At 56.0% G+C, this 27,916-nt stretch overlaps 1 protein-coding gene across 1 annotated transcript; it reads right to left on the reverse strand.

Annotated features, from left to right (window-relative positions):
- Positions 1 to 1,401: 1,401 nt before the first annotated feature.
- Positions 1,402 to 27,855, reverse strand: SPOCK2 (SPARC (osteonectin), cwcv and kazal like domains proteoglycan 2). The gene is made up of 11 exons (XM_049645190.1): positions 27,372 to 27,855; positions 13,731 to 13,739; positions 13,344 to 13,389; positions 12,987 to 13,101; positions 11,567 to 11,681; positions 9,670 to 9,784; positions 9,204 to 9,320; positions 8,513 to 8,731; positions 6,862 to 6,924; positions 5,326 to 5,463; positions 1,402 to 5,198 (listed from the first exon to the last, which is right to left on the reverse strand). The coding sequence occupies exons 1-11, from the start codon at positions 27,558 to 27,560 to the stop codon at positions 5,053 to 5,055; spliced, it is 1,272 nt and encodes a 423-aa protein (XP_049501147.1). The 5' UTR covers positions 27,561 to 27,855; the 3' UTR covers positions 1,402 to 5,052.
- Between the last annotated feature and the right edge of the window lie 61 nt (positions 27,856 to 27,916).

The raw sequence follows: 27,916 nt of genomic DNA on the forward strand, positions 1-27,916 counted from the left end.
CTGCACAGGAGCACCACCTGGGACTCTTAAAATACACTGACGCCCTAACCCAGAACAACAAAATCAGTCTTTGCAGGTGGGGCCTGGGAGCCTAGACTTCCCCCAAATGATTCTAATGTGCAGCCAGGAGTAAGCGACTAGATCATTCCCATCCATCTGGGGGCCTAGCCGAAGTCCCATTCCTCCAGGAAAGTCTTCCTGAACTTACCCCGTACAGGTGACTCTCCTCTGAGCACCTCACCCACATGAGCAGTAGTCACCTGATGCTGGTGGCAGCCTGCTTTGCATCAGTGGGAGGCAGCAAACAGAATCCAAGCTTTGCCCGTCACTAGCTGTACATTGGTTGTTACCGAACCTCTCTGAGACTTACCTTCCTCATCTGCAAAATGGGCCTTAATAACAGTACCTACCTCATAGGCTGATAGGAGACGCTTCCACTGACGGATGCCAACCTCCAGCCCTCCCCCGCCCCATGGCTCCTCTATTTCTAAAAGAATAGGCGCTCACAAGCCCAGCCAGTGAACCGTTCCGAGAGACCTCTGTCCCCATTCTCCATCCTGCATGCTGGGAGCGGCCCCTTGGCAAGACGCCTCCTTCCTTACACATCCTTCCAGGAGGACTCCTGAGCCTCCAAGGCTGACCTTGCAGGTAGCTGTGAGAAACAACGAGAGGCCGAAACCCACCCAGCATGGTCTCCCACCCCTAGAAGATAGTTCCCTTGCCTTAGGATCTGTTCCAGCCAGCCAGGCCGAGCCTGCCCCGGCTGTGGGCTGGCACTGGGCAGTGGGGGAGGTTAACTAGACCTCACGCAGGGTTTCCACTGGTTAGAAAGCACTTCCACAGGTTATGAAGAGTCATCCTTGTGAGACGAGCTCTTCTCTCTGTCTGCCAGACGACTTGCCGAAGGTCATGGTTAGCAAGTTCTAGGGCTAGACAGAGTTGAGAGTGTCAAGAGATTGGGAACAGTACAAATGTCCCAAAATAGGGAAATGATTAAATTCATCACGTACATCCATGTCATGGAACACCATGCCATTATTAAAGTCAGGTCTTCAAATAATTTCAATGATGCGGGGAAAGGTTCATAATAAGTTAAATGGAAAACGCAGGACATAGGGTTTGGTCTCCACTCTGTGGTATAGTATAGATGTGTTTATTGGCGTACATACAAATATACTGCGTGGATATTTGCAATAAGACCAAAAATCCTTCTAAGTTGATCTCGGTTCTCCCCTCACATCAGGCCCCCCTCTCCTGGCCCCCCTCTCTGGGGTCTCACACATGAAGGTGAATAAGGGAAGCATGCTGACCGACAGTCTGTAGGCTGCGACCGCATCTGTGAATGTCATTCTTGTGAAAAATGACGCCAAGGGGAAGAGTAATCAGAACATCGCCAGTGGGTGGTGTTTATAAAGTTTTTATTTTCTGTTTTCTTAAAAATAACATTTGATTTCCTTTATGCATGTGTGGGGTGTACTTGTTTCCTTAGGCTGAGTAATAGGCAGATAGAGACAACACGAGGCGGGGTCCCCAAGTGGAGGGGGTGCTGGGGGTGAGGGGCTGGGGACACAGGGGAAAGGGAGAGGGTGGGGTGACTCACGGGACGCTTGAGTGCCCATCAATGCACACACACGGTCTAACACTTTGTTTTTCGATTTTTTTAAGACATCTAAAATTACTGAAAGATACGATTTCAGCACTTAAATATACAGACGGAAATCCAAGCACTTGAACACAATTCTTAACTCTAAGCTCAGTTATTGCACATAACACAATTTAAGTAGGCTTCAGGCTATAAAGCAGTTTGCTCTGCTTGGGACTTCCTTGGGATGTCTCCCGTCTCTTTTTGTGCCCCCAGTGTCTCTTCCCTGTGCCCCCCGCCGCCAGCCCACAGCCTCACAATGGTGCTGGGTGCCAGTACATTAGCCATTCGTCTTCCCCAAGGGCTGAGGTGAGGCTTTGGTGAAATGGAAGGTTCCGGCGCGGGTCCCATGGACTCCACCCACTCAGAGGTGAAGCTGGAAGCAGACAGAGCTCATGAAAGGCGCGGGGGTGGCCACTGACACCAGGGGGACAGCATGGGGAAGGAAGTGTGACCACTGACCACATGTTGGTCACAGCACCAGCAGGACAATCGGGGGCAGTCATGATGCCCCATGGTGCCCTCATCAACTTCACCTTCCTCTTCCTCCTTCCTGAGCTCGGATGCCTTGCCTCCTTCCCCATCACCCTGAACCCTCTGAGTGGTCTCTCAAGGCACATTTGTTCTCTCCAACTCCAACTCCCCCATCTTAGGCATTCCTATCTCTCCCAGCGCCCATGGGTGAGGACGCCCGGGGTGGCCAAGGGCAGCTCCAGGGCCAGGCAAGAAACTGCTCTTAAATTTTGGCTGAGCTCTTTTCAACAGAGACCTAACGCCACTGCCCACCTAAAGCAGGGGAGAGAGGATATCCCAGTAGAAGGACATGAGAGGGGCCGGTAGCAGGCAGCTCGGTCAAGGGCATGAATCCGAGGAGCCAAGGAAGGGCCACCTTGCAACCTTGTTCGCGAGAAGACCTACAGCTTGTGTGATAAGTCACTTGGAGGCTGTCGACCCACTGGGAACAAGCTGCTTTGTCTAGCTTTGGGGGGCCTCAGTCTCAGAGAGTGGGGTGAAAAGCAGTGTGGGGGCTTCAGAGACAGGGCAAGGCGGGACCCCTGAGTCCCACCAGGGTCTAGTTCAGCGCCTTTTGCTTTCTTTCTACAACATATTTACAAGGTCATAAGAAACGTGCACAATCAGAAGACCCAGAGACAGAGAGAGCACGTGCCCCGAGGAGGGGAGGGCAACAGTGAGACAGGGGTGCCCCTTCCTCCCCACCCGTCCCCACCCGGGAACGCCCCAGCCTCCTCAACAGCCACTCCCAGCAACAGTTCTGGAAGCCTCAGCTGGGGCAGAGGGAAGAGACAGACAGACTCCATACCTAGCGAGAGCTCTGGGAAGCTTCAAGTAGCTCCGAGTGAGAGAGGGGTGGCCTGCTCAGAGGGCAGAGGGCAGTTCCCTGAACTGAGCCGGGGCCAGAGGGAGAAGGTGGGAGGACAGGGAGGGGGCTAGGGAGATGGGATGCGGGGCGGGGGTGGGGGTGGGGGCTGGCTCTGGAACAGTGTGACACCTTCACGACCAGAATCGTGCTGCTGTGCTGTGGAATGAGAAGCGGGGTTCATGGGGCTAACTGCAGTTTCACTATTTTCCCCAAGAGAAAACTTGGAAGATGTCGATTCCAGGGTGCAGTAAAAGGGGCAGACTAGGTGAGGTTCTTCCATGAGGTCCGACAGACACAGCAGATGCTGCAGAAGCTGGCAGGCACAGGCTGGAGCCTTGCCCAGGGAGCCATGCCTGGGGGGACACCACACCTGCTGCCCGCCCAGCACACAGGCACCCCTCCTCACCTCCCAGGCCCCCAGGGACGGCCCCTAGACTCTCGTACACACACACACACACACACACACACACACACACACACACATACACACACTGTGCTCACTGCGCACAGAAGGGCATGAGAGGCCCAGATCCAGGTTGGAAATTCTTCAACAAAGGTGTTAAGGAATTTGCTTCAACAGGGAGAACGGGACAGATTAGAACAAAACATGGTTTCGTCATGCCATGGGGCATGGTTTCATCCATCCTGGCTCCCACCTGATACGGAGATTTGGGGGGACAGGGAGGCATGGCTTCAGATTCTGGTTGCCCCAGTCCTATCCCCTCTGACTTCACAACCTCTGAACACTTCAGAGCTTGGAGAAGCCCCTCCACTAGAGCAGCCTCAGGGGACCCTCAGAATGGTCAGAGGGTAACCCCTGGTGCTGGGAGGAGAGGGGATGGAAATGGGTCTGGCACCTCTGTCTTAAGGAGAGATAGAGAAAAGTCATGGCAAGTGGAACTTTTCTCCGCTTCTCCTTCCCCAGGTCTCAGGAACGACCTTTCCATTGGCCTGGATGGGAGAGGAGCATTTATTAAGGGGGCAGAGAGGAGGTGGGTGCACACCTGGCCAAGACCCGGCCTCTTCACCTGCTGCCTGATCCTCAGGCTCCCGGAGCGGACCAGGGGCACAAGGCCAGGCGGAACCCACCTGCGTAACCACTGCCCACTGCCTCCAAGAGAGCAGCCCAGACCAGGCCCCCACCTGAGGCCCATGGAAAGGGGCCCGGCTGCTCCGGGGTTTGGCTCTCAGGGCTACCCTGCCTCCACTTCTCAGAGCTCCCGCCAGATCTGCAAAGGCAGACTCACCCTGGGCCCCTTTTCCTTCCTCCTCACTCTGCTCCCCACCCAGCAGCTTGGCAAGGCCACCCCCTGCCCCTGCCTCTCCGCCTCAGCCACCCTCGGTCACTCAGGCTTGGGTTAGGAGAGGAAAGTTTCTCCAGGGCCAGGGAACCCGGTGAAGAGAAAGGGCTCACTGCAGTAGGTGGCCCAGCCCACGTCATCTGAGGGTGGTGGGAGTGTCACAGCCAAACTGGCCCAGCCTTAGGAGGACTTCAGACAGCAGACAGCTCCCCGCCCTCCCTCCCCTCTGCAATAGGGACACCTAAAAAGCAGGGAGGGAGAGGGCAGGAAAGGGTAGGAGAAGGCAGGGCTGGTTGAGCCAAGATTAGCAATCAAGACAAGGAACCCCAGGTAGGGCAACCCAAGGGTGTCAGGACGGGCCCGAATGGGGCTTGGGACGCGGCAGGGAGCATCTCATTTCATCGATTTTGACCTTGTGGTATACGTGTGTGGATGTGTATTTAAAACCAACAGTAAATGGAAAGAAAACAGCTACAAGGAGGTCTTTGGAGCAGCGTGGACCAAGGACACGTTTGTCAGCGCATGCTACACGCACACACACACACATTCACACGTCCTGGCCATACGTGCCACACGCGTGCCATGCACACTCACACACCCAGTCCTCCCCGTTGGAGCCAGGGTCCTTCCAGCTGTATTTTCCGGATCCATTCATAAGCCGCCCGCTTCTGTCCAGGTCTCTGCTGGCCCGTCTCCCCCGGCCATCGGCACCCTGGCCCGCCACGGCTCTACCAGATGTAGCCTCCATCGTCCGCCTCGCCCGCCTCGCCCTCCTCCTCCTCAGCCTCCTCGCCTGCTTCCTCTGTCTCCTTCTCCTCCTCGTCCTCCCAGCCGACACCACTCCCAAAGTCCCCTGAGAAGCTCAGGATCTCGTCTGTGAAGTGAACGAGCCGAGGGGCAGGTCAGGACCCCGCCGGCCAGCCCTCCTCCCTGCTGGCGGGCGCCCCACAAGCCCTCCCAGGTGCAGGTCAGAGGGTCCCATGCTGCCGCCCGGCCCTTACCGCAGGCGGGGGTGCCGTGGACGCGCGTGCCTGGCAGCTCCTGGCCCAGCTGGTCCGCACACCAGCATTCACCACTGCTCTGGTCACACTGCGTCTTCTCGTAGTAGCCGTCCTCATCACAGCTCGGGATGAAGACTCCTGAAGGTGACAGGGCCCGGCAGGGTCAGAGCAGACGCGCCGGGGTGTGAGCTCTTTGGAGAGGTGGCCCTGGAGCCCTGGGCGTGAGCGGCAAGGGTCCAGACCCCACCAGAGCCCAGCTGCCCCAGGTACCAGCCACCCGACAAGGCCGGACGTCCAGGGCGGGACGCCCAGCATTTCTTCTGGCCTGACTCACGGGGGCCGAGAAAATCCGCCTCCCTGGTGTCACAGTGCTCAACACCCCCTATATCCTGCAGCAGCTCCTCTAGCCTCGCTGTCCTCTCCGGCAGTGCCCAGGCATCTCCCCTCAGCCTCAGGGCCCACCCTTTTTCCCTCAGGCTCTAGAAGTGCGCCGCCTCTGTCCACTCAACAGACTTCTTCTGAGAGCACCGACCCAGACAGAGACTCTGCCCCTTGGGGGATGCGGGTGAGACCCACGTAGAAATGACAATTCCAGGCACCACAGGATGGGCACCTGGAGGCCCAGCGAGCATGCTCAGGGAACACAGACCAGAGAGGGGTGCTGCCAGCAGGAAAGAGCATGGCTTCCTGGAGGAAGTAGCACTAACACCCGTCCCCAAAGGCCACTGGGCTCTCGGTCAACAAGGCTTCGTGGGGTGGTTCCAGCACTTGGTCCCATAGGCACCGATGCCATGGGCCCAATTAACTATGGGGCCCCAAGGGATCTGCCCCTTGGCCCTCTGTCCCCTCAGTCACCACCATCTGCCCGTGGGGGCGCCTTTCTCACTGTTTCCCAAGATCCTTGAGCTTTTCCCCAACCTGGGCTGGCTCATTCTCATCCCTCAGGTCTTCCTTTGAAGACCAGCTCCCCACAGAGGTCTTTGCAGACCCCCAGGCTAATTTCTACCCACTGTGCTCTCCCTTGGCACCATACTTCCGCAAGCTACAGTCGGTAGTGCTATCTTTTTGGTGTGTCAACTGTGTGTTGTTTCCCCAAGTAACCTGTGTGCTTTATGAGGCCAGGGACCAAGTCTGTTTTGCCCATCACCTGGGCCAGGTCTACTGCCGGCTCTCTGGGGCTGGCGCCTAAGTATTTGCTGCCTACATGAACATCTGCTATGGACGGGGCTCACCTGAGTTTTGCACATACCCCTGCTGAAATGAATTGAACCTTCTGTATCCCACCCTCCAGCTCCAGAATGTATGGGCACAAAATTAGTGCTTAAAACACACTTATTGAGGGGCTGGTTGGGAGACCCTGTCCCACCACGAGGATAAGAACAGGAAGGGAGTTCCCTTTCCTGTCTTCCTAGGCCAGGGCCTCTTCTGGGCTCAATGTCTTCCATAATGCCCAGGAGCCGGAGTCCCTGTACCTCAGGGGGTCCCTGGGGCGGCCCTCCCCTGCCTCCTTCTCTGAGCCCAGCTCAACCCCCTCACCTGGCTTCTTCCTGGAAGCTTCCTGGATCTGGATGCGCTCCAGCTCCTCCAGGCAGGGAGGCTCTGTGGGGAGAAAAGCAGCCTCTGCTGGGGGCCATCCCATGGTGCTCGTGGGACTCATGAGAGGCCCCCAAGGCTTAGAAGCCCAGGCAGGAGGCTCTGCAAGATGAAAATACCCAGGCTTTGATTTGGGGAAGCCCCACAGTGGTAGTGGAATGCACTGATCCCTCTAAGGTCCTGAAAACCGACAAAGGGGCTCTTCAGTATAAAAAAAAAAAGCATGGAGACTCCAACTGGGGGAGGCCATTCCCTGGCTGCGGCATGGGCCGCGGTGCCCCGAGAGGCCTGGGGTTCTCTGAGGATGCTGGGAACTCATGGGATCAGGGTGCAGGATTCAGAAGAGGAGGTGGAAGGCACAGATTCCCCAGGGGGAAAGGCCCAAGGTTAGACAGAAGCCTGAGAATAACAGCAGCCAAATCTAACTTGCCTGTGACATTGAGAAGTCCCTAGCCCTTCCCAGCTAGAGGCCTGGCTGGTTGAAAAATGAGATCATTCTCTGGGGCGCCTGGGTGGCTCAGTCGGTTGGGCGGCCGACTTCGGCTCAGGTCATGATCTCGCGGTCTGTGAGTTCGAGCCCCGCTTCGGGCTCTGTGCTGACCTGCTGAGAGCCTGGAGCCTGTTTCGGATTCTGTGTTTCCCTCTCTCTCTGACCCTCCCCCGTTCATGCTCTGTCTCTCTCTGTCTCAAAAATAAATAAACGTTAAAAAAATTTTTTTTAAATGAGATCATTCTCTGCCTCCTACCCAAGGAGGCTGCTGTATAGGACCGACAGAGTGAGTTTCCCAGGCCTGGAAGGTGAATGTGCTGGGCAAGGCAGAGAGCAGGAAGACTGGGCAGGAGGGCCGCTAAAAGTGATCGAGGCACTTCACTCTGGCAGATGCATTTGTGATTTACACGGTGCTCTGCACGCAGATTTTCTCCATTCACCCTCACAATAGTCTCCTAGATCTGATGAAGAAACTGAATTTGGAAAGATTCAGTGACTGGCCCAGAGTCCCAAACCGGCCTATGGTGGAGCCCTAATAGAAGGCTTGGCCTCAGGCCGTGGATGCTGAACACCCACCAACCAGGCAGAACACCAGAGGCAGAGCACCAGGGTCTTCCCTACCTCTGGGCCAGCAGGTCAGCCAACCCCTTGGAACCTCAGTTTCCCCATTGGCGATGGTTGCCACTTGGCCTCAGTGACCTCTAAGCACATGTCCAGCTCTGGTTCAGAATATATAAACCTAGCAAATCATGTCCTATCTCTAAGGCTGATGGTCACCTACACGATCACAGATTGGGAGCAAATAATGTGAGACACTCCCAGAAGTGGAACCACTAAAGAAGCCAATATGGCTTCAGCTTTAGGATCCATCAGTTCCCTCCAAGGCCCCGAGGGGGCTTGGAAATTTGACATTTGTAGTTGTTACTTTCCCAAAGGGCATGTCCTCCAGGACCCACAAAATCTGGATCACCGAGGAGCTTGACAAGGAATGGAGTTAAAGCATTGGTTTCCCCGGGCTCTGACAGACATGGCACTGGAGAGGGCAGGAGGCAGGTGAGCTGGAAGGGGGGCAGGGGGCCGGGGCCAGCGAGGAGCCACACTCACTCTCCCTCCAGAAGCAGAAGCACCACTCAGCGGTGGAGACACGGCCGTCCTTGTAGGTGTCGCAGGAATTGAAGAAGGGACGGATGCAGACCTCGTACTTGTCCAGGTTGATGGCCGCCAGCTCTGTCTGGTCCAGGAAGAGGTCTGAACTGGTGTCCAGCTTGGAGAACATCCAGCCAATGGAATCCTTGCAGCTGGCCCCCAGGCTCTTATCCAGCCCTGGGGAGAAGGCCACGGTTAGGTCACGCTCAAGGTAAGCCATTTCATCCACCTGTCCACCCAACCCTTCTCCATCTATTCAGGGGAAGGGTCAGGGCAGCTCAGATTGTAACCGTGGGAGTGAGACACTCAAGAACGGCCGAAGGTCAGTCCCCCTGCCTCTACACAGGACTATACCTGAGCTATTCAAAACCCTGTTTGGGGAGCCCTTCAGGGAAGAGAATTTCCCGCCTTCCCGTGACTACCCATTTCAGGGTTTAAGATCCTTCCACACTCGTCGAGAAGTTCTTCCTATTCGCTAACCTGAACCCCTCCTGCCAAGTTGCAGCCTACCTCCTCTTGTTCCAGGGTTAGGCCCTTTTTGAGGCTCAGGGTCTGGCAGGAGGGTAGCACAAGGCAGGCTGGCTCAGTGCACCCCTGCCTCCCCATTGCCCTCCCCCCTCCCAGGCACAGCAAGAAGCTTCTGTACTACCGGCCAGGCTGGCCCCGCTGCTGGCAGAGCCATTTTGCTTGGCGTTCTCATGAAGGAGCTGGAACCAGTCCCGCAGCCGGTCCCCCAGGTCAGCCAGGTCTTGACCTGTGCAGGTCTCTGTAGTCGGTAGGAGGGGGAGAAACGGGCAGGGGTGAAGGTGGGGACGAAGCACAGCACGATCTCACTTTGGGATGCTGCCCGACAGGCCAGAGGCTGGGCAGTGGTCAAGGGGGAAGGGGAGAGAGAAATCACCCCTCGTCTTCCTCCCCCCACAGTCCCTGGCACTGAGAACACACAGCACCTGCTCCCTATGCCCGAGCCCCAAGCGCCCCAGCCCCGCAGGTCCCTGTTTCTGCCGCTTCTCCCTTCCTGCTCTGACCATCGCTGAGCCCTGAAGGAGACGTCCCAGGAGACGCTGGCAGTGAGGCCTCCCCCAGCCTGGCTGTGGCCCAGCACTCTTCATTACCTGGCTTGCCATCGGTGGTGGACGGGGAGGTCTGCTCTGTGGGGCAGGGGCAGGGGCCCTCGCACCTCACGGTCAGCTGCTTGCTGCTCAGGCAGGCCTGCTGCTCCAGCTTACACTGCACGGGAAGAAAGGTCAGGCTGCGCGATGGCGGGGCTCACCCGTGGGTCCTTGTAGCTGGGGGTCCTTCCAGCCCACCAGGCAGCCACAGCTGCCTTCCCCATTTTTGACAGGAGGGACGGTCCCCATGAATAGCCTGGAGGGCTAGCCCTGCCGGTCCCTCTGGGAAGCCACAGGTCCACAGTGGGAAGGGGCAGAAGGCCCTGGAAGGGGCCTCCCAGGGATTCAAAGGCTCCCACGAACCCTGGTCTGCACTAGCTTAATCTCTCTGCACATTTGTCTTTCCCAGGACACCAGTCTCCCCGTACCCGCAACCCCATCCCCTCACACCCCTCTATTTAGCTGCCTGTTGCCACTGCCTCCTTGCCTTCTGGCCTATCTTCCTTCTCACCACAGTCCCTTAGTCCCTGGGGAACTGACTGCTGGCCCCTCCCTCAATGGTCTTTGCACAGTTACCTCCGGGGGGCTTTGCTCAGCTCTGGACAAAAGCTGCCAGCTATGTGCTAACATCTGCTAATTCCCCCGGCCTTTACTAAAAACCCTCTGCCACAGCTGTTTGCTGAAGCCAGCCTCGGAGAGGGTCGCATCCACTCCTGGCCCTGAAAGTGTTTTCCTTTGTCGTGTCTGGCTTATCCCCATGAGATGATGGCTACTAAGAAGTGGTCATAGTGTTTGAGATTCTCTCCCAGCTCTGCGAGGGAGGAATTCTGTCTCTCGTGCTCAGCAGAGAACATGGAAGCTCAGAGAGGCCCAGTGATGTGTCCAAGGCCGTGGGGCTGGGATGCAAGCCTGACGTCCTGATGATCTCTCCCTCCTTACTATTTACCGCCATGACCCTCAGACCACAGCTTCCTGCCCAAATCTTGCTCTGTCCTTGGGCTGTGCAACAGCACTCTTGTCCTCCACCCCCTCCCTCTGTCAGCTCACTGGGATCCTTTGTATCCCTCCCGCCTCCTCAGTGTACCTTCTGCCCTCAGCCTCTGGCTTATTCTCTCTCTCTTCCTTCTCCTCTCCCGGCGGCCTCACCCCTCCCCAGCTTCAATCAGCACCCATAGCGCGTGACTCTTAAATCCGCATCTCACCCCAAAAGGGTTCCTAAGCCCAAGAACCCAACCCTGGCTGACAGTGCCCTCCAAAAACCAAGCAACTACCACCTCCTGGTCCCTAGCAGAAGCAGTCACAGCGAGCACCTGCATTTCTATGGTACTTTAACGTTTATAAGATGCTTTCACAAGGGTCTCATTTAACCCACATAAAAATCCTGTAAGGTAGGGATCCATTCCCCCACCAACCGTCGCCACTCCCTCCCACATGGTTGTCTCATGGAGGATTATTTCCTCCTGCCCCAGAGTGCCTGGTGCTTGCTAGTGAACACCATGCCCTCCAGGTGGGAATATGCCTGTGGAAAGATCCATCCGTCACCCCTGACGACTGGATGACACATCTCCTTCGTTCCAGAGCCCTGGGTACTTTCTTGAGGACCTCACCTCACTTACTCTGACTTGCAGTTACTTGACCACCTATGCCCTCCAAGCCCCACTGCCTACCTGCATCTGCCTAAGGCCAGGGGCAGGGTCTGGCTGGGACTCTGAGGCAGCCCTAGCCCAGGGCTCAGGTGACCCTTCTATGGTCAGCCACGCTTAATGCACCGACCAAGCACTTCCGGCTCTGTTTCAGCACCGGGAGCCCCACAGGAGGCCCTGGTCGAGTCGTCCTCTCTGTTCCCTGTGGCTTCAGGTGTAACCCCCCCACCCCCACACCTGGGGCCTGGGGTCCTCACCACTGAGCTGTAAGTGTGGCCGTCAGAGCCGCAGACGGAGGCGAGCAGGGCCATGTGACAGGGCTTACAGATGGTGTCTTTGTTTCCAGGGAGCTTCAGGGCAGGTTGCTTGATCCTACAGGAGGACAGGGGTGGGGAAGGCACAGGGATGGAGGCAAAAATGAGAGAGGGACACGCAAAGGGAAAGTTCGAGAGACCGGTTCTAACAAGAAGCTAGCCCTTGCAATCTGTAGCACATGTGGCCTCCTCCCTGCCCCGGCCCACCCTCTCCGTCACCCCCAGCTAGACCCTCCTCCAGCTTATAAGGGTGGAGCCAACCGGGCAGGGGACAGACCCCCGGCTTCCCCTTTCCTGTGGTCACTGAGTCCAACAGGGCCTTCAGGCAGCAACCCCAGGGCCGACTGCAAGATTTGAAAAGGAGTCACACCTTGCATAATCAGAGGTTGCAAACTGATGGCCCACAAGCCATGTCTGGCCCATAGACTCGTTTTGTTTGGCCACCAAGGGTTCTGTTTTTGAGTTATTCACCAACATTTACAAACTCTTCTATGGAAGAGTTCACATAGAAACCGGGATTCCTGGAGAGAGGGGAGGGAAATGGGACCTTTTCCAGCGGTCTTGGATCCTGGCAGGTGTTGTCCTTAGGACAGAGCTAATACCTTTCCCTCCTCTGCAAGCCTCAGAAGCTACAACCGTAAATATTTCATTAAGTCATTGCACGTCAGAGCTGGAAGGAATCTTAAGCCATCTGGACCAACCTACTTGTCTTATGGATGTGGACACTGAGTCCCAGAGAAGAGATATGACTTTCCCTGAGTCCCACACTGCTTGGTGATTGATCTCATACAGTGTGGTGGTTTTAAAATATGTCCACAGGTTATGTGACACTCTCCCTTCAAAAGATGGAGTCTAATTCCCTTCCCCTAGAGACTCACTCCTGATAAAGAGAAGTAGCAGAAGTAACAACGTATGATTTCTGAGACTAGATCATAAGTGACATTGTGGCTTCCTCCTTGTTCTCTCTCTCTTTTACATGCCTCACTTAGGGGAAGCCGGCTGCCACGTTGTGAGAACACTCAAGCATCCTTATGGAGAGGTCCGTATGACTAGAACCAATAGGCACGCGAGCAAGCCTGGAAGTGGATCCTCCAGCCCCAATCCAGCCTTCAGATGATGCAGCCCCAGCCAGCATCTTGACTGTACCTCATGACAGACCCTGAGCCAGAACCACCCAACAGAACCATTTTTAGATTCTTGACCCTCAGAAACCATGTGAGATAATACATTTGTTGTCTTAAGCACTAAGTTTTGGGGAAGTTTGTTTTGTAGCAATAGATAACTTACCACATAGGAGACAATCAGGCAAGCCCTTGCTATTTAAGCAATGCCCCAAGAACCGCCACCTCCCCAAGCCCCTCACCTGTGCTCCAGCTTCTTGCGGCTGATGCACATGGCCCGCTGGTAGCCCTGGGCAATGCACACCTTGTGACGGCTGCACTTGACCTTCTGGCAGGGGTCCTTGGTGGTGTCTAGGGCTGCAAGGACACAGGGCCAGAATACAGGTCACCTAGAAATTAATGCCAGAGAGCCCAGGGACCCCTAGCCCCACTTCCGAGCTGGGAAGCTCCTCTCTCCAGCAGTCCTGATAACCAGAGCTCCTCAGCTCAACTGCCATCAGGGCCTAGCTGCCACAGAACCCCCAAGGCCATGGTCGGGATGTGCCCTCTTATCTTCAGGAGTATCAGTCATATTCCCTCACCTGGGAGGGGCACATTACCTTCATCTCCTTGCTGATTGTCCTCCCAGCTCTTGATGTAGTCATCCTAAGGAAGGACACAGGGGTAAGGAAGAAGGGAAGGGCTAAGATTAACATCCTAGAGGCGAGGCCCAATTCCAGGGCCAAGAGGGAAGAGGGCTGGGACACTGCTCCCCCAAGCTAATTGCTGTCACCCCAGGGGCTGCCCAGACCTGGGCCTTGCTAGCTGCCTCTCCCAGAATTCTATCCCCCCAAACCCATTTCCAGAATCCCTCCGGCCTCTCCCTTATATTCTTTACCCCTCCATCCCATGCTGGGCGGTGCAGGGAGAGGATGCAGAGGGAAAGGAGAGGAGGGTGGGGTGCAGGGCTGCAGAGAGACCGCAGAGAGACCCCGGGGGGTACTTACCTCTACCTCCTGGGGGATCCGGAAGCAGCAGCAGGAGATCACGGGAAATGGAGCAGGAGGAGAGAAGGGGAGATGGGGATTTTAGTGTGATGCCCACCCTTAGACCATGTGGTCCCAGTGCGCTCAGGCTTCATCATGTGACCGTGGGTGCTGGGCAATGGTCTTTGATTACTATACAGTTCTCTAAGCTCTATGGCCTTCAACTGGAGGACAGTATTCCTATGTCTTCACTACAGGGAGCTTAAGGCCCGGGCCCACTCAGGGCTGGCTTTAGGACCACTAGAGGTGAGGCTTTGAAAGCGCAAGGCCCCATCTCTCCATTGCCCTGGCCTGACCATCAGACAGATGTCTAAGGGACCCATAGTGCCCAGGACCAGTGATTCTCACACCTGTGCCCTAAGTGTCCCAGAAATGCCACTCTCTCCCTCAGCCAGGGTCTTTCCCTTGGTAGTCCCCTCCCCTGCCACCAGCCACCATGTGAGTGGGGCAAGAGGGAGGGCCTCTCTTCCACTGCACAGAGACTGTTTTCACTCAAGTTCGGACTTTCCTATAGTGTTTAGATGGTGCACTGAGAGAAAGGGGGGCTGTGGTCCTTCCCGATGTCAATGTTTTCCTCGGTTACCCTGGTCCAGCTGCAAATCCTCAGATTCCAGGGTCCTGAAAAAGCCCTCTGACGTCATCTGGACGAGCCCCCTCTATTTGCAGGAGAGGTTAGACGGCCCAGAGACAGGACATGACCCACCCCAGATCCCATTGTCTTAGAACCCAGATCTCCTGCACCCAGCACAGACCTCTCTTTTGGCTACAGCACACAGTCTCCAAGACCTAAGGCACAGGGAGATAGCCCCTCACTCTGCTCCAGCCACAAGGGCCTCCCTGGGCCCACGGATCCTACTGTGGCCAAGGCAGAGCAGCTCCCGCCCGGCCTAAGCTCACTGGCACAAAATCCCCAACTCCTTTCGGTTTCCCCACTAGCCCCTGTGGGGCAGAGGCAGCTGCTGAAACCAGCAAACAGCTCCCAAGGCGCTCCTGGTGGAAGCTCCGGCAGGCAGGCGGGGAGACAGCTTCTTGGGACCACAGGCTGGCAACACCACGGAGCCAGCTGCTGGCCTCCTCTGGATGGGGCTCTGGAGCTGGGGGGCGAAGGGGCATGAGAAGCCACGTGCAGCCGCACCCTTCATCCTGAGTCCCATCCACCCAAAGATCAGAGCTGTGCAGGGATGGAAGACAGAGGCCACGCTGAGGGGTGGGGGTGCGGGTGGGGAGGGGCCAGACCCTTGGCAGGCCTGGAGAAGAGGTCATGGGGTTCCCGCACTAGAGGGCAGCTACATGGAGGCAGCAACAAGCACCCACAAGTGCTTTGAAAGCCCCAGGGCTTTGAGGCCACTGACTCTGGAAGCTGCCAAGCATCAGGGGACCGGGCAGGGGCGAGGGCCCTTACCGACATGGCCTCCTGGGCGAAGGCCAGGAAGGGGCCGGGGCCAAGTGTATGCCTGTGTATGTGCTTCTGCACACGCGTGTGCATTCACGAGGGCCCTGGGTGCACGCGTGTGCACTTGCAGGCACACATTTGTAGTGTGTGTATGTGCTGGTGTGCAGGTCCCGTCTGTGAGCGTGTGTTCGCAGGCACACACGTGTAGGTAACAGCGCATGCTGGGTGTGCAAGGAAACAAGGACACTTCGAGGCAGCTCACCCAATGCCAGATGGTTTTTATCCAGAAACGAGGTTAACAAAGCCCACTTCTGTGAGCAGCCCCCAGTTTTCCCACTTGGGTGCCAAGGCCCTCCCTCGGGCTTGGCCCTCCTGCCTCTTCCACACAGACAGAGAAGGCCAGGCGGGGCTGGGGGGAAGGGGAGGGAGAGAGACCAGCAGACCTCTCCCCACGAGGGCCTGGCTGTGCTAGCTCTGTGCTACCTGTATTGCCTTCATGGGTGTTTCTGTGCATTTTTGTCCATCTCCTCTGTACCCTTCTCTCTCTCCGTACCCTTCACTCTGCCTGTTCCTGCCCGCCGCCCATGTCTAAGCAGCCTTCACTCCCAGGAGAGTGGGAGCCGCCAGCCAGAGAGGGGGATGAGAAAGAGAGAGGGCCCCAGGGTCACACAGTCCCCATATTCCCCTTAGCAGCACACCGTGGGCAAGCGCCTTGACCTTTAGGAGCCCAGCACCCATCTCCTGGGACCACTCAGAGATTAAAGATGGTGTCTGAGGGGCGCTCGGTGTCCAGAAAGCACTCAACTAATAAAAGCTGTTATAGCAGAACAAGAGACCAAGGACTCTGGGCAGAGGAGCAGAAAAGGAGCAGGGAGAGGTCCCATGAGGAGCCCCTGCAAGTGAGGAGACAGAGCTCTCCCCCCAGCCCCCAGGGACCGCAGAGACCAGTGGAGTGTGAGGAGAATCACCCTGGGGCATCCCTTGGGGAAGGGTGATGGGGTCCTGTGGGTGGCACAGGGGCAGAGCCCAGGGATATACTCAGGGGACCCTGAGGTTGGGTGTGGGCTGGCACAATCTATAAGCTGAAAAGGAGGTGTTTGTTGGTAAGTGTGAATAATGCCTTTCAGTGCAATGGTGTCTATTTATGGCACCCAAGTGGGCTTATTAGCAGTTGTGACAAATGGCCTCATAAAGGCACTAGGGTCGTCTCAGGGAACAGGGGGCCTGGTGCTGTCCCGGCTTTGCTGCTGATCTATCGTGTCCTCCCCTGAGAAACAAGGATTCCGAAGAGCCCCTGCCCAGTGCTCTGGAGCGAGGGCCAGGCCAGAGGGAAGGTGGGTCCTGGGCTGAGATCCACATTTCTGGGCAAAGGAAGAGCACATCTATTTTACCCGGTTGATTTCAGCAGCCGTGACCACCCCTGCGCCCAGCGGTGTTCAGCACAGAGCAGACCTGTGGAAGAACTTTTGGAATGCAGAAGTGCACCACGACTTGTATTTCATGGGGTTTTCAAATGACGTCCTCTCCAAATAGTTTCATGTAACTGTCTTCCTTCTACCCTCACGATCCTGGGAAACCGGCAGGACCAATAGGATCAACCCCATAAAAGAGGAGGAAACTGAGGCCCAGGGAGGCAGGGCAGCCAGCCAAGGGCCAGAAGACAGAGGAACAGCCGAGTCAGTACCCCTCGGATGACCCGACGTGCGTAGGTGAGGCCTCGCTCACTGAGAGAGGAACAGTCTTGCACTGAGAAGGGGGTGCAGAAGAGGTAGGGAGGCTTTTGGGCTCGGAGGCCGCTCTAAGCTTGGCTCCCTGAGCATCCTCGGGGTTAAGGGTCCTCCTCTGTGCCATGTGGGTCTCGGCAATGGCTGCGCATTAGAACCACCTTCCGAACATGTTAAAATGCCCGTATGGGTGGGCTGGCTCTGGTAGAGCCCTCACTGGTGCTGAGCAGCTCTCCAAGGTAGGGTCCTTCCAGCTCTGCACGTTGGGTCTAATGCTGTCCTCATCTCCTCTGGCGTTGTCGCCCGTAACGTAGGGCCTCGGGGAGGAAAAAGAGCAGCTACTCCCTCCCTCTGAAGGCGCCTCACACAAAGCAGATGCTCAGTGCGCCAGGCACAGGCTGACTCACGGGAACCCGGGCTCTCCGCCTTCTCCCGTGGCGTGCACATCACGGCACCCTCGCCAAGTTTACAAGAGCAAGGCAAAGGCCATGCTTATCATCTGCACATCCTGTCCACCCCACCCGCTGTCTCCAGCCTGCCTTCCTCCCCACCATGCCCCTGTCCCACCCTGCCAACCCCAGCCTCAGTCGCTGCCACGTCCCCGGCGGGTCTCCCACCGTTTGTCCTCGACACGGCCACAGCAACAGGGGTCCTTCCAGACACAATTCTGACCACATCTCTCCCTCCTTAAAACTCTTCACCGAATATATACTTCGTTCTCATTTTGAAAAAAAATCCTAAAGGTTAGTAGGTAAAAAGGATTCGTAGCAAAATGTTAACATGGTTTGCTCTGGGGGAAAGGAATACAAAGGATTTTGGCATCTTTCTGCTTTTTTCCAAGTTTCCAAAATTTCTACAATGTGAACATGTTTTACTTTTTTTTTTCTTTTTCACTTAAAAACATTAAAAACAATGTTTATTTATTTTTGAGACAGAGAGAGATACGGCGTGAGCGGGGAAGGGGCAGAGAGAGGGAGACACAGAATCTGAAACAGGCTCCAGGCTCCGAGCTGTCAGCACAGAGCCCGACGCGGGGCTCGAACCCACGAACCGTGAGATCATGACCTGAGCTGAAGTCAGACGCTCGACCGACTGAGCCACCCAGGCACCCCAAAACATTTTTTTTTAAGTAGGCTTCACACCCAGTTTGGGGCTTAAACTCATGACCCTGAGATTAAGATCTAAGCTGAGATCAAGAGATGGAATGCCTCGGGGCACCTGGGTGGCTCAGTTGGATAAGCGTCTGACTTCAGCTCAGGTCATGATTTGAGCCCCGTGTCAGGCTCTGTGCTGACAGCTCAGAGCCTGAAGCCTGCTTCAGATTCTGTGTCTGCCTTTCTCTCTCTCTCTTTCTCTGCTCCTCTCTCTTAAAAATAAATAAACATTTAAAAGTTTTTTTAATAAAAAAAGAGATGGAATGCTTAATTGACTTTGCCACCCAAGTGCCCCACTTTTTCTTTTTAATTTAATTTTTTTTTTAATTTTTTACGTAAGCTCTATGCCCAATGTGGAGCTTGAACTCACAATCCCGAAATCAAGAGTCACATGTTCAACCAACTGAGCCAGCCAGGCACCCCAGTGAGCATGTTTTACTTTCTAATGAAGGGAAAAAACTACAATAAATACTGTATTTAAAAATCCTCACCATTCCCGGTCACCTACAGAAGAAAGCCTTCTCTCGATCTGTTCCTGGCTACGCCAGCCCCATGTCCTTTCAGCCGATGCTTCAGCATGGCCAGACCTCGGCATAGCCTCCTTCCCCAAGTGGGATGTGTGTTTGCATCCAGCCCCAGAATTTCTATTCTTTCAAAGCCCGACTCGGGCATCATCTTCCCTAACCTGGCCCCATAGCTAGTTTTCCTTCGGGCCAACTGCAGCTGGTAGCTTATTATTCTTCCAGTTACACCAAGGGATGCCCTTGCTTCTGCCCTATTTAGATGGCCGTTCCTTGAGGGCAGACACCTTATAAAAGTCATCTGTCTGTGCCCAGCACCTAGCACCTAGTAAAAATACTGCTAATAACAGCTAATATCTTTTCAGCAATTACCACTTGGCAGGCATTGTGCTAAGCACCTTATATCATCGGCTCAGGTACTTACTCGTTACAACAACCCTGAGAGAAAATTACTATTATTATCCCTGTTTCTAGACGATAAAATCGAGGCTTGGAGAGGTTAAGTGACTTACGCAGGATCCCATATCAATTGCACAGCAGGGGACTGGCACCCCTCCCACCACCCCCCAGAACTGGGATTCCAGAATCCATGCCCCTAACCAGGACTCCATACCGCTCCATAAACCCATAAACTTTAGCAGGTGAGGAAAGTCCCAGGCCAGGGGCTGGACCTGGAGGCCCAATCCCAGCTCATGGATGGTTCCTCCCACCACACCAGCTCCGCTTCAACCCCTAGACGGGGAGTCCTGTAGCCAGAGGAGGGGCTGGCAAGGGTGGGGAGAGACACCTGGATCCAGTCTTCTTCAGGCGCTTCCCACAAACCCCTTCATAAGCCCCCGGTTCTGCTGGTTTGGAGCTAACCCATCTCCTGTTTTGATCTCTGCGGCTCAGCTCGGTTGCCATGGAGACAGGGCCCACTGTGCCAAGCTGGGGGAGAGCTGGTGGTATGTGCGCAGGCCTAGCCGGGCTTAGGGGGCGCATGCTGGGTGTTTCCAAGCGCTGTTTACTTCCTGTCATTTTAATTAGCACCCAAATCACCCGCTCACTTCACAGCTTGAATTAACCCAATCTCTCCCAGCCTCTCCATCTGGTGAGGGAGACGGGACACAACAGTGAATGTAGCAGAAGAAGAGCAGCCCCCGGGGCCCGGGTGTATTGGGCTAAAAAGCACCTGGGCAAATCTCCACCTGCCTCTTTGCATCAGAGTGTGATGGGGAGCCTGACGCCCCCCCCCCCCCCCCCCCCAACGTGGAATCAGGGCACTGGGCTCCCGCCTGGCCTTGCCTCTGACTGCCAGCAAGACAGCCTGCTGGAATACTGCCCTCCCCGTAGCCCACCTCTGTGTCCATAAAATGGGCAGGCTCCCTTGCCTTCCACCCTGAGCTGCAGGGGGACCCAGTGCAACGTCTCAGAGGACTTCAGAAACTGCGGAGCATTGCACTTTCAAAAGCCACGAAACAGGACCACTGAAGCCAGGGTTCCAGTGAGAGTGGAGGGGGGCAGAGGCGCTTTTGGGTCTCACGGTCACGGTGGGGGCCTCAAATATAGACTTTGGATATTGTCACCGAACGAGGCAGAGGCACAGAGGCACACGAACAGGACAGAAAGATGTTCCGTGAGACTTTAAACACAGCACAACTTCTGTAACCTTGTTAGGGCATTTCTTCATTTTTTAATAGATCAAGAACCTCTAAAAATGTAAGTGGGCCAGGCCCCTCTCAACCTCCAAAAGGTCTGGTGCCCAGCACTATTTTTGCCTCATTCCTCAGGCAAGGGAGCCTCCGATGAAGCCCAGTCCCCATGAGAAGGCCCAGGAGTGGGGGGGGGCCCTTGTGGCTGGGGCCTCCTCCCACCGCCCCCCACCCCTACAAACAGCCAGAGGAGCACTGAGTGAGGGACCCAGAAAGGAGTGAGGAGGGGCCCAGTGCGGGCCATCTAGGCTCCTTCTCAGCTAAATACTGACTCCTGCGTCACATACCCAGGCAGGAGGCATCTTGAGGGGGCAGTGCCTGCCCTGTGGAGGCTGTGAAAACAGGAGCAGTCATTAAATATTTGTTCCTCTCTCAGAGGGAGTGGCAGGGGCTACGTATTCGGCCTGAGCAAACAGAAGGAGACAGGCATCTGTGAGACTCTCGGCCTCCACCCCTTCTCCCCTTGGAGGAATTTCCTTGCAGGGCCAAAATGTGCTTATCACTCCCATCATGCCAAGGGCTCCACCTGGCCGCAGGTATGCAAGCACCCCTGCCCGTACTTCACGGGCTTGACCTCTCCACTGCTCTGGGCATCACAGCCACACCCCCGCCCTTGGGTTTCTGGTTCTAGGTGGCAGCCCCAGGGGTCCATAAAGGGCAGAGAGGACAGGGGCGGGGTGCAAGGGAGAGGAGGTTGGAAATTCTATTCTGAGCTGCCTTGAGACCTCGATTTCCCTTCTGGAACATGAGTGGAGACAGGATTTACTCCCTGAGGAAACACAGGCATGGTGTGAGGAAAGAACACAGGGCTGAGAGGGGAGAAGGGTTCTCAGGTGCCTGCACCTCTCTGGGTCTGTGTCTCCATCTGTAAAATGTGGGAGCTTGTACTTTAGAGCCACTGAGGCTCCATGGTTCTGCTCCCCCAGCTCTTCCAAGCTGAGAGCTCTGAGAATAGAGGGGAAAGAGCCTGAAGTTCAGACTCCTACAAGGGAACAAGGGAGCAGGGGAAGAGCCAGAGGGTGTCCTTCAGGTAGAGGTAAGACACTGGCCAGGCCTGGCTTATCCGTCTAGCTGAGTGAAGCCTTGACATCTTTTCTGATGTCAGGGAAGAGAGTTGAGGGGGCAGGAGGCCCTGCCGTGGGGAAACTGTGCCCTGCCTGCGAGAGTCCTGTGCTTAGCTGCTCCCAGGTCTGACAGGTGGATGGACTGCCCTGGAGACATACTGAGGATGGAGAGGAGGCTGAAAGGGCAAGGCTGGCATCAGCCAGGTCCAGGCCCACAGACACAGGGGCTGAAGGACAATCTTCCTTCAAGGCATCATGCACTCCCTTCTCCTCCAAATGAATCATTGGAGAGTCAGGGTGCCAGGGTTCTAGTTGGACTGCCTCAACCTTCCAGGGTCCAGAAAGAGGAAGAGAGCTCCCCAGATAAGAAACATGGCTCAGCCCAGAGCCCCAGCACCCACCATGCTGCTACCCAGAGAGGACGGTGAGGAGGGGGGCTCACAGGACGAGTTAGCTGAGATCCTTTCTGGCACATTCCACAATGCATACATCTACACTGAGCACCTACTGTGTGCACACACCCCCGGAGGACAGGGGGGTAAGGTGCGCAAGTAGTCTGTCCCCAGATCCTGCCCTCAGGAGTTTAACCGTGGGAGGAACGTGATAAACACACATTAAAAAAGCCGGCGGGAGGACTTTTGAGATACAAGCCCACAGTGGAGGTGATATCGCGAGGCAGTGCCAACACGTGCCAAATGAATTTATGACCAATAAATACCGTGGGAAGCCTGAGGAAGGGGCTATACCTGCAAATGAACTCTGGCTGAGCCCTTAGGAGCTAAGAGGCTGTCGCATGTCAAGAACCACTGCACCCCACAGCCTGTAGGTGGGCCTAGGTCTGCCCACCAAGGTGAGGTACAGCGGTGTATCCAGGCCTAGGCCTAGGCATACAGTTTCCCTGTTTACAGCCCAAAGAAGACCCATGTTTCCTGCAGGGAAACATACACAGGGGCGTAGGACTACCTCCTGGTATTTGCCCCAAGATATCATTAAGGCCCCATTTCTCAGGTTTCTCTGTCTCTGGCTAATGCAAACCCTACCCTGCTCTGGTCACAGATACTTCCTCTGGAGCAAAGAGAAAGTCCCTTCCCTCAACCCAAAGACTGTGCTGCCCAGCTCGTGGGAGAGGCGGAGGAGGGTGGGTGGGGTACGTCTTCGGGTGAAGGGGCTGTTGACTGACTCTGGTGCCATCCTCCTAGAGTCAAAAAATGATAAGAGCTCTGTAGATGCTTCTGTTAGCCAGCCCATTAAACCAATGGGAAAATCAAGGGCTAGAAACGGGAAGGAGCTCTCGCAAGGTCACACAGCTAGTTCTGTCCTCCCATGAGGAAGACAGGCTGAGTGTTCTCCCTGGGCCCTTGGGGCAGGATAGCATGCTTCTGCTCCTCTAGACAGACTTCTGACCTTCTGGAGAATGGGAGGGGGTGGTGTTGATCTTCCACCCTCTTTAGCCTCCCTGGAAGATGAGAGGACCATACGACAGCCTCTCCAGGCAAAGAGTGCTCTTCTCTCCCTCTCTTCCCAAGGCTTGGAGCCCCGCCGGGTGTTCAAGTGCCCCTCACCATGCTGACGCGGCTCTGGGAGATGCCAGCCCCTCCAGTTGGGAGAGGATTCAAAATCAGAATGCGGAAGGAGGCCAGGAAAGGACCTACCCTCCCATCCCCAAATCCCAATTATGGAATCCATTCTGACCCAGTTTGGGGTTCTTCTCACACACCCACACTTATTCACAAACACCTGTGCAGCTCATTCCCACACTTGCATCGATTTAGGTGTATGGAGTGGGGAGAGGGGAGGGGTGGTGATAAGGGAGCCCCTTTGTGGCTAAAACCTGTTACTGGCTTACTTGGTGGTCATAAAACTGTGAGAATCATGAGTAACCAGCAGGCATGACTTCCCTGAGCCAGCTCCCAGGATCAGGTGAAGCCCCTGGCACAGGGTTGGTGCTCAGATCTGCAGCGAACGAGTGAGTGAGTGAGCATACATCAAAGTCTTTCTCATGGGGACGGAGACACAGAAATGATGATCCATCTGGCAGTTTTCGACGGGGCTGGAGAATGCCTGAAATGGGTGCCCTGCAGCCCTCTGACAAGATGCCTCCATGCTTACACATTCGTTTTAGCCTCCCAGCCTGAACCAAAGCTCAGAGAGGGGATGTGACGGACATGGCATCATTTGGCCAGCCAGTGGCAGCGTCAGAACCTGAACCCGGGCCTTCCAACTCCCAGGCCGGAGCTCTCCTAGCATACTGCACTCCTGCCTCTCCTGGATAGAGAGCGGCCTTTCGGGTCTCACTAGGTCACGGGATGGGGAGTAGGCTGGTGGCAGGCTTTGCCCCCCTCTTCCTAGGAGGAGCGGCTCCAGCCCAGGGCAACCTTGAAGGCTCACAGGGGACAAACTAGGGGAGACTTCTTTCTTCCCATTTTTCACTAAGGGTTAGGCCTAGAGTTTCCCTAAAAGCAGATTTTAATCAGATGACCTGGATTCAAATCCCAGCTCTACCACTTACCAGCTATTCAACCCCTGGGTAAGTTACATTCCTTAACTTCTCTGTGCGGGGGCGCTTCTTCAACCATAGAATGGGTGCATCACAAACAAATGATAAATAGCTCACGGGTTGTTGAGGGGCACGAGAGGCAATGCAGATCAAGTGTTTACTGCAGGGACTGGCAGATGTAAGCACTCACCACAATCGGTGATTCAAGGTACGTTAGTTAACTGCATGCCTCCTGGGGGCCGAGCACTGTGCTAGACGCCCATAAATATCATTAAAGTTTAATGGAGGTGGAGTACAAAGTAGAGAAGAGCCAAGAAGAAAAAGAACACTCAGTGCTGCCCAGCCAGGCTCTTGGAGCCCGCCGGGAAGAATGCTGTGTAATGGGCCTGCCTCCTCTCACGTGTCCATCTCTATCTATGAGGCCTTGGATGCTCTATTCCGAGACCTGTAGTCAAATCCCACCCAGTTCTGCAGGGAGGGAATCTGGAGATAATAGCACTGGGGAGCAAGCCTCTGAAAAGCCCAGGCCTGCCTAGGGTAGAGCACAGCTCGATCCCAACCTCCTCCTCTCCTCTGGCATGACGTTCTCTCCTCCCTGGCAGCAAGGCACTGGGCATTAGAGGAAATCTACCCAAGCACAGGATGCGAGAGCCCTGCACCCACTGGAGGCGAGGATTACTCTGCTGGTAAATCCTGCCTCCCTATAATCCTAGCGCTCAGAGAAAGAATGCGAAACTGAACTCCCTTCTAACCAGCTCAGGCCAATTCTATGTTGCAGCAGCTGCCCACGCTTTCTTCCTCTTCTTCATCCTCCTGACCTCTTCCACGTGATTCCCTGAGTCTTCTCCCCTCAGTTCAGTCAACAGCATTTAATGAGACCTGTCCCTCACCTTCTGTACTGACTCCTCCATCCTCTTCCCCAACAACATTCCACTCCTCCCGCTTGCTTCCCTTCTACTGAGGGAAAACGGGGGGGGGGGGGGTGCTGCGCCATTTTGTGGTTATGAACTAGGTTCTGGTTCGACCTGGCGATGCCAGGATCCTTTGAGGATCCAAGGGGCATATTTTCAGGAAAGCTGCCCTGATGAAAGGTATATAAAGCCCTATGTTACTGTGAACAACTAGAGGGCCTTCAGGCTTTAGAGTATGAAGCGGGGCCTCTACTAACAGAGAAGGGATGAGAAGAGTCTATAGTGGTGGCACAGTCCCTGTGGAAGGTCTGAGCACTGCACAACTCCAGGGGGCGCCATTCATACTGTGGCACCTCTAGAGTTGTGCAATGCAGTGGCTCTGAGCTAGCAGCCTCCTGCCCTTCTGCAGAAGCTGCCAGTGGAACTCCAGAGCCAGACCCTCCTGCCCAGCTTTCTTTGTCCTCCTCTCCCTGATTCTGTCTTCCCAAAGCCAAGGCTACCTTAAAAGGTGTTTTAGAGGACACTATAAAAGCCTGAGGCCACCCAAATTAATACATGCCCTAAAGCTTTCCATGGACCCTATGGGGTCAGGTCCTGCAGAATTTCAAATCTGCTGCCTTTCCTGTGATAAGCATTGGAGGAAGGAGGAAGTGACTGGCACCAGTACAGGGAGACAGGTGGGCAGCCTTGTGTCAGGGGGCCAAGCAGTCAGTCATTTATCCTCACCTACAGAGTTGGCTATTGGAAGCAGGTGGAGGAAGGGAGATGGGGAGGCATCTTTATTTTTACACCTTTACTGTTCTGATTAAGCATTTCTTTTCCCTCTGACCTTCACCAGTCTCACTTTGGAAGATCAAACAGCCAGCGAGTCAGAGGGAGGCCTGGACTGATGACACGTGGATTTGGGATGGACCAGCCTGCGGCCGCCCCCTCGCTGCTGCCTCCTGCCGTGGGGCTGCTTCCCAGGCAGCGGCAGGCGGTTGCAGCTAATCTGTGCTGGGCCTGCAGGGGCCTCGGAAAAGGCCTCGCTGAGGGTCCTGCCTCCCTTGGCTGGATGAGCCGTACGTAGGAGGGGCAAACTGCCTGCTCTGGGGCCCTGGCCACTCTGCCCCAGCACCTGGCTGAATGCGATTCTTTCTGATGAATTACAACCTACCCTAGACTTTGAAGAGAAACTGGCACTTCTCTCACCATAACAAAAAAATCCTTATCTCTGCCTCTTTCCATCATTTGGCTGGAGATCATATGAAGCATGTGTGTTTTAAACACATTTCTAAGGAACTTCTGGACGCACACAATTTAAGAGAAGATGAGAAAGGTCACCGGTGTGGTCAGTGTTGTACCAGGTGGGTCTGATGAGGGAATGTGGCAAATGAAAAGCAAGAACTGGGGTCATATTAGAGGTATCTGAGAGCACTAGGTGGACAGGACCAGCGTTCTCCTCTGGTGCATCTGCATCCGGGCCCATCCTCCACCTCACACCCCGCCCCCCCTTCTCTGGGTCCCAGCCACGCCCTCTGCTCTCCGCCCCCGCCCCCCTCGCCCCAACTTCCCCCTTCTGGGAACGCAGCCTCTGGTTTCCCCTCCGATCTACAGGTGCCCGTAAACAAAGTGCTGCAGCAACGCCAGCGCCAGCGAGTCCGCAGCCGCCTCCCCAACCCCCACCAGGCTAAGTTCGGCCCAAGGTTAAGCCAGGGTTCGGGCAGGCGTCCGCGAAGAGACCCCAGACCCAGCTCTTGGGCCCTCCCCTCTGGTTTTTCAAGGCCACCGGGCTCCGCAGTCTTCCCTCTGGATGGGAGCCGCTACCTACTCTGGGCCAGGCTCCCCCACGAAGGGTTGGTCCTGGAAAACCAGCCTCCATGAGTGCGCGCCACCCTGCATGGGGACCCCAGACCTGGCTCTGGTGGCCACCCAAAGGTGGGCTCGGCTGTTTTCGACTGCTGTCACCCGCCCCCAGTCATGGACACGCCTTTCACCATGTCGCCTAATGAGGATTGCTAGGACACCCCCCCCCCCCCCCCCCCCAACTCAAAGCCCCAACCAAGGGCTCTCTCCCCTCTGTCCTCCCTCCCCCAAAGCCCAAGGTGGGAACAGAGGGCACTCGCACAAGACGATGCTACCTTCCCGGCCGCACCCAGACCTGCCCCTTCTGCAGTGCCCCGTATGTGGAGCCTGCAGCATCCACCCGGCTGGGGGCAGGCCTGGGGGCCTCCTTTTTGTGCCACCAAAAAAAAAAAAAAAAAAAAAAAAAAGGGATCTGGTCGGGGGTTCAGCCGCAGCCGGGGCCCCCACCCCTCCCGTCCTGCACCCCCATTGCATCCCGCGCCCCTCTCCGCTCCCGGCCTGCAGTGGAGACAGCGTCTGGAGCGCGCGCCCCTGGAGCAACTCCTTGCCCAGGACTCGCCCTGGGTGGTTGTGGGGCTTGGGGTCCTGGGCCCGGGGGCCTCGGGGAGGGGGCGCCGAGCCTTCCCGGCGACGGCCGGCGGGAGCCGGGTGGGTGCACGTTGTTTACTCTCGGTGCGGTCAGCCGCCCGGGCTGCGGACCGGGTCGCTGCGACGTGCAGCCGCCGCTCCGGCGCCCGGGGCTCTGCTCCGAGCCTTCCTTCCCAGACCCGCGCCCCCGGCCCTCGCGGCCCTGCAGACTCACGTCTCGGAAGCGGTTCCAGTGCTTGATCTTGCCGCTGTACTGCGAGATGGACGACAGCCATTGCTCGTCCTCCATGAAATTGCCGGGGGTCTCGCCCTCCTTGAGCCCTTTGGCGTCGCCTTCGGCCAGGGCAGCCGCGGCGAGGAGCAGCAGCGGCAGCACCAGCCGCCCGCAGCCCGGGGCGCGCATCGTGGTCAGGGTCCGACCTCGGCGGGGGGTGGGGGGGTCTGGACTTCTGCAGTATTTTAATGTCCTTCCTCACCCCGCGGTCGGAGAAGCAAACGCCGTCGTCTTCTTCCGCCCTCCTCCTGCGGTCTGACTCCGGTGACAGACGGATAGTGGGTCGCGGCTGAAATGTGACCTGGTTAGGAGATGCACTTGTCTGAAAAAGCCCAGCGCTGGACGCGGAGAGGGAGAGAAAATCAGAGAGGCTGCGCCAGCAGGGGCCGTGTCTGTAACTGTAGCATCAGCATCACGTTTGACATCATCATACCTGGTTTAAAAAAAAAAAAAAAAAAAAAAGGAGGGGGTAGATTTCAAAGGGA

This window comes from Panthera uncia, chromosome D2 (assembly GCF_023721935.1).
Source record: "Panthera uncia isolate 11264 chromosome D2, Puncia_PCG_1.0, whole genome shotgun sequence".
In the NCBI taxonomy this organism is placed as follows: Eukaryota; Metazoa; Chordata; class Mammalia; order Carnivora; family Felidae; genus Panthera; species Panthera uncia.